The 6,205-nt window shown below is 41.5% G+C and overlaps 1 protein-coding gene across 1 annotated transcript in view; it reads right to left on the minus strand.

Annotated features, from left to right (window-relative positions):
- LOC103149014 (NACHT, LRR and PYD domains-containing protein 3-like) overlaps positions 1–2,288 on the minus strand; it is a 9,909-nt gene extending 7,621 nt beyond the window's left edge. The window contains exons 1-3 of the mRNA XM_007568025.2: positions 2,200–2,288; positions 1,735–1,848; positions 34–112 (exon numbers count right to left, since the gene is read on the minus strand). Of these exons, the coding sequence (XP_007568087.2) occupies positions 34–112; positions 1,735–1,848; positions 2,200–2,288 (282 nt within the window). The remainder of the gene's footprint in view (positions 1–33; positions 113–1,734; positions 1,849–2,199) is intronic.
- Positions 2,289–6,205: the final 3,917 nt, after the last annotated feature.

The following is a 6,205-nucleotide window of genomic DNA, read 5'->3' on the forward strand; positions in this document are numbered from 1 at the left end:
CCATGGAAAAGTAGTTGTTGTTCATGTACAGACCATAAATATGGAGTCCAGCTGTGTTTGATGCTGCTGGGCAGACGGACCACTGGGAACCTCTGAGCTCTGCTGGTCCACTCTGTGGAGGAACCAGGAACAATCAGGAAGGCAGGAAATCTTCATCCAGCAGTTTTCATAGATGAACTTGTGAACAAACCCAGACAGAGATTACACCATATTGTAGCCATAGTCTAACTATAAAGATGATTCTGTGCACTTAACTTCATAATTAAATCCTAAATATACTACCTTTTTTCTCTGCTGAATGCATTAATTAAAATTTAATAGCATTGTCATTCTCTATAAATGAATGCTACAGGTTTAGATCTGTGGTCTGTGTTACAATTCAACCATTCATAGGGGCCCCTGAATGGCCCCTACCAGCAGCTACTGAGTTTTCTTTGTCTTGATGTCTCTATCTTACATTTGTAGGTCTCAGAGGTGCTAACATCAGAAAATTATATTGAGTTAACCCCTCTAAACGTTTTTGATCTTTAAAGCAATCTGCAGCCAAGTTGTTCTAAACAGAAGTAGTAGGGCTTATTTATTAAAACAGCAGTAAATTTGATTATTTCATAACTTCATAACCTTTGACCTTCTCTCCTCTGGTCTGTTTAACAGCTTCAGTCTCAGATCAGCTCAGCCTCCAGGACTGTCAGCAGCAGAAACAGAAACATTAAACCCGGGGAAAATATAAACCATATTTGCTTTGCATTGTCCCCACATGATGACAATGATACAGTATGATCCAATTAAATATTAGATTTCTTGATAAATATGGGTTGTTGCTATATTGTTGTACAGTGTTTTAAGATCCTGTTCAAAGTGCCCCTTTTTAACACCCATCAGACTTTTTCAAAACTGGATGTGGAACTGGCACTTCAAACTGTGCACACTGTCAGCACATTTGAGGAACTAGAGACAAGTTCATTTACCTCTGACTGGATACAAATCAGGAAAAAGACAGCTGGTCTCACTTCTCAGTTTCTCAACTGGGAGCCTCCAGAATTGACAAAGACTATTGAATGTGTTAAAATGTCTTTAAAAAATTGAGCAATAATTTGGTTGTGTTTGATTTACGGTTGTTGTACTAACAATAAATCTAGTCATCAAAAATACAATGAAGCATTTAGACCAGAGCATTGGTGAGCACAGTTTCAGTAGTTTGTTAATGTTTTAAAACTAGTCTGAAGCTCAAATAGAAAGGACTAAATCCATTGAGATATTTAAAAGCTGAAGAACTCGCTGCAGCTCTAAATTCCCAACAGGGAACAACAATAAGTCACTGGTTAAAATACATGTTCCAGCTACAACTGAAAGGAACTGAAACTCTTCATCACGAGAACTGACTTTCAGGTACAATGGCAAAACAGCTCAGTGAAAAGAAAGAAAGTCCAGCTGGTTCCACACTGAATGTGATTCAATCACTATGAATATGGGAGATTTCAGTTGTCTCACTAACTTGGATCAGAGAAATAATCAGAGAGCTCCAGTCCATACTGAATATTTCACTTTAACTAATAAAAAGTGTTTCATGATGGTGATTAATCAATGAGGCCAAATCAACCAGATCAGAGGAGATAAACATGATGTCGCATCCAGGATGCCTCCAACAACCTCCATTGTTTCACTGCTGTGGTTCTGCAGAACATCCAACACACACCGCTTCACATATGAACACAGAAGGTAGAAACAGCTCACCTCTCTGACGGTGGAGGTCCAGGAGATTTAAAGTGAAGGATGTGACCCATTGACCCGTCGCTCTTAAATGAAACGCAGCTGGGTTCTGGTTCTGGTTTGAGTCTCTGATGGATCCTGATAGAAACATGAGGATTAAAACCCATTCTGTGAGGTTCTGTTTACATACCAGCCAACATTTCCATCATGGACCCATCTGGACCAGAACCGGGCTCAGGCTGGTGATTCTGTCCATCTGTGTCCTGCTGGAGCCCAGAGCTCTGACCAACAAGCTGCTGTCACTCAGCTGCTTCTGCATCACTGACTTGCTGTCTGGAAGAAACACTGATACCAGGCTGAGCTGCTCTGTTCAGTCTGGATGACGCAGCAAAGAGGAGCAGCAGCAGCTTCATCACCACGTCTGTTTGGGCCTGATGTAGTGAACGCTGTGTGAAAAGGGCTGTGGACACTTAGAGATGGTGACCTCACCTCTGACCTTTGCTCTGGCTCTCCTCTTCCCCACACAGAGTGGTTTTAGAGGGAGGGACTCCCTCCTCTCTGTCCTCACACTGATCCATGCTGCTGAATTCACTTCAGCTCACACACACTTTCTGGCTTCACCTGCAGAGGAAACACACATCATTCATCAGCTCTGATCATCCTTTACATCATTAGAGCTGGAAAAAGACCAGCTGCTCCTCCTCTGATTGGCTCTTCTCTGCTTCATGTCAGTGTCAGTTGGATGCAGTCAGACAGCAGAGAGGCAGAGGAAGCTGCATCAGCTGCTGCACTTCTACCATCAGTCCACTAGATGGAGACACGGAGCTACATTTACATTCACTGATTCACTGTAACTGAAGACCAAGGACTATTTTATTTCTGAATAATCCAACTATCCAAGTGGATTATCTGCTCCAAAGGTGAACAATTTAATAATCTGACTGAATCAAACATTATTGTCTATTTTGAAATTACTGACAGAAAGCAGCAGGAAGCTGTTGTCTCTGACTTTAATGGAGGAAACCAGAGTTTGATTCCAGGAAATAAAAACATGAGTTTGTTCAGAAAAGAAAACAAAGAAAATCAGCTGATCATCATGTTATTTAATTTCAGTTCATCAATAATCTAATAATCCTGTAGATTAAAATCCAGCCAGCACAGATGAAACTTTGAGCTGAAATCAGAAGTGAACATTTTCTCCAAACATCAGAGAGAAACAAGCAGGAAAGTTCCTGAAGACAAAGTTCAAGTAGGAAACAAAACAAACTTACAGATTGTTCAAACGGTCCAAAGAGTTGAAGATCATCTGAACAGTCTGAGATCCACCAGAACCACGGTAGAACCGGACTGGGTTCTGTCTAAACACGGTGAGATCAAAGTGAAATAGAAAAAATAGATACTTCTGCTAACTGTACTGATGATGCAACACTTTCTGTTCCTTTCTGGTTGAACTGAGGAGGAAGAAAGGAAACGAAATGAGTTTCTTCTGTTTATTAAATCAATGTTTAGTCTGCAGGAAGACATATCTTCCTGCAGACTAAATCTATCAGCTGATTATTGAAACAGCTGATAGATTTCTGTGCTGCTCTCTGCTTCCTGCAGAGAGCAGCACAGTGTGAGTCTGTCTGTCTGTGGGGACAGGTGGACACAGAGCCAGGTCATCCAGACTGAAGCTAATGCTAATGCTAACACCTCACCTGACTGCTGACTGACCCTGGACAGGATGGAGAGTTACAGCCAGCCGAGAACTGAGAGCTGTCTGCTTTTCTCTGCTGTGGAGCCATCAGAGAATCAGAGACGGAGCAGGAAGCAGCAGCTTTGCTCCCTGAGGAAACATCTCCTCTGCTCCAGCCTGCAGCTGCAGCAGGAGAAGGAAACACAGGAGGAAAACTGCAGAGCAGCATCATTTAGAGGAGGAATGGAGAACTGAGGAAAAACTCAGAGATTTTCCCCAAAGTGACTTCATGTCATCCACGTCTGAATCCCTGGGAGCTTTTAGGCTGCAGCTGAACTTCCAGCAGCACTGAAGCACTCAGTGGAAGCCAAAGGTCACAAGGAACTTCAAGAGCTGGAGAAAGAGAAAGAAGTTCCCAGATAGCAAAATGTGAGTGAAGCAACGTTGAAACGTTAGGCAGAAACATTGAATCCACGTTGAAGCCTGACATTGAAACAATATTGAAAGTGGTCAGCAACTTACAAGTTGACAGTGGCATTAGAAAGATTAGAGTTTCAACCATAACTGACACTATATCAATGTCGAGTTAATCTGAATGTGGATCTACATGCACATTTGTGTTGATTTTATATTGAATGAAAGTTAAGGAATCAATGTTGGTTCATGTACATTTTTTGGTCTGATAGGTTTACATCATAACATATCAAAGTTTCTTCACTGGTGTTAAATGCACAATATTGTTGGCAGACGATGGGTATTATGTCGTTCAAAATTATCTTAAATTACCATATTTAAAAAAAATGCATGTAAACAAGCTTGAAAAATGACAACATGACATTAATATTAGATTTTATTTAATGAAACAGGGATAGATCTGTTAATTACGTGAAATTCAAACTACAAAAATGAACAGATGCATCATGGGTAATGTAGTGCTAAACGGATGGACAGACTTAATACTGGAAGCAAATATACAACAGGAAGATGTAACATTTTATCATTTCTGGAAGAGGTTGAAGTTTCCAACAAATCATTCAGAAAAGTTTCAACAAAAAAACAGATTAAATCCATGAATCTGAAAATGTGTTTCTATGTGAAAAAGACAGACATGTAGAGACTGAACTGTTTCTCTGACAGGAGAAACTTTAGACTCAACTCAGCACAGAAACACGGAAGAACCAGAACTGAACAATGGGAAACCAAATCCAGGAATCAGAGGTTCAGTGAATGTGGTGTTGAAGGTGTGGAGGTGGATCAAAGAGTTAAAACCAGGCAGGATCCTCAGCTCTCTGACTTACAGGGACAGATTTCCTGAACTAGAATAACCTTGAAGATGCTGTTTTTAATGGAAGTGGCTCAGATATCCATGAGAAGAATAATAAGTATGGAAACATGGAAAAGTTTCTGTTAGAAACTTTTCTGTAGCTCCATTTGGCCGCACATAGAAAGTAGGAATAGATGTTTCAAACTGCTCTGAAGAATCATATTAGTCCAGAGTTTACAAAATAAAAGGATGTTCTATGGAATCAAAGGCCTTGTGAGAATCCAGGAATAGTATCAAACTGATATCTAGAACCAAATCATGGCTGCTTGGATGGTTCCAGCTGAGGCAGGAGACTTCCTCTGCCTTCCTGCTGGTTGAAGATCAGCCTGGTGGTGGCGCTGCATGGCAGCCTCTCCTCTGACAGTGATCCCCAGGGCAGCTGTGGCTACTATCCAGTAGCTTCCTCTCTGTAGATCTAGTTTGTTGCTGCAGTCTGGTCCAGTCCTGTGGATCATCCACACCACACAGTGATGGACGAACACAGGACAATGAGGCTGAGGGGTGGGAGAGTGGGGAGAAGTTCACAGTCCACCATCTCAAGCTGCAGTGGGCGAGGCGATCCACCATGACACATCTTCATGTCTTCATGGACCCGCAGGAGAAGGACTATCACATGGCCTTCCTGTTTCCAGTTCTGCTTCCCGTCAGCTCGCAGGAGTTTCTTATAATAAACTAACTGTCATGAGGTGGTGGTGAGGGGAGAACGCTGAGACCCAGGTAAGATGATAAATTAGATGAATTTAATGATAACTAGTGATGGGGTCCAGCAACACCGACGCACCGGCGCATGTATCAAGCCCATAGACCAACACTCATGTCGGTGCGCGTATTGGTTTCAGCAAGTCACGTGACCAATACAGGAACTGTTTCGAAATGACCCTGGATGCCAAACTGTGTTTATAAGGAAGTGAGTCTGTCAAAAGCATTTGCCAAACAAATTCTTGATCTTTTACATTGTCATCTAGCAGTTTCAAACAAAATGTTTCCGCAGTGTTGGACCATTTTGATCGTATGTTGGAAAATAAATTTGTTTTCGTTTTTGTCGTTTCATCCGGTTCTTGTCAGTTTCTACTTGATCTATCTGAACCCAAATTCAGCTGAAACTGACTCCTAGTTTACTTTCATATTATGTTCTGCAGGTTAAGTGTCGCATATGTTTGACTAAACTGTCTTATTTAAATAAATCCACCTCCTCAATGCTGAGGCATCATGAGGCATGAGAATGAAGTCCCAGATACACCTAGGATAAACTCAGATATAGGCTACAGCCATTCTACAAATTACTCAGTTGCGTTTTATAAATTATTTCATATACAGTGATCCTTCGCTATGACGCGGTTCACTTTTCACGGTATCGCTGCTTCGCAGATTTTTTTGTGCAGTTTTTTTTCCCACAGTGTTCTTCGTCCTGATTGACCATATGATTGTTAAAAACAGTCTCCGCGCTACCTGAGTGCCCATAACGTTACGGTGTTTAATACAGATTGACCACTCAG

Source organism: Poecilia formosa, unplaced genomic scaffold, assembly GCF_000485575.1.
Source record: "Poecilia formosa unplaced genomic scaffold, Poecilia_formosa-5.1.2 Scaffold216, whole genome shotgun sequence".
Lineage (NCBI taxonomy): Eukaryota > Metazoa > Chordata > Actinopteri > Cyprinodontiformes > Poeciliidae > Poecilia > Poecilia formosa.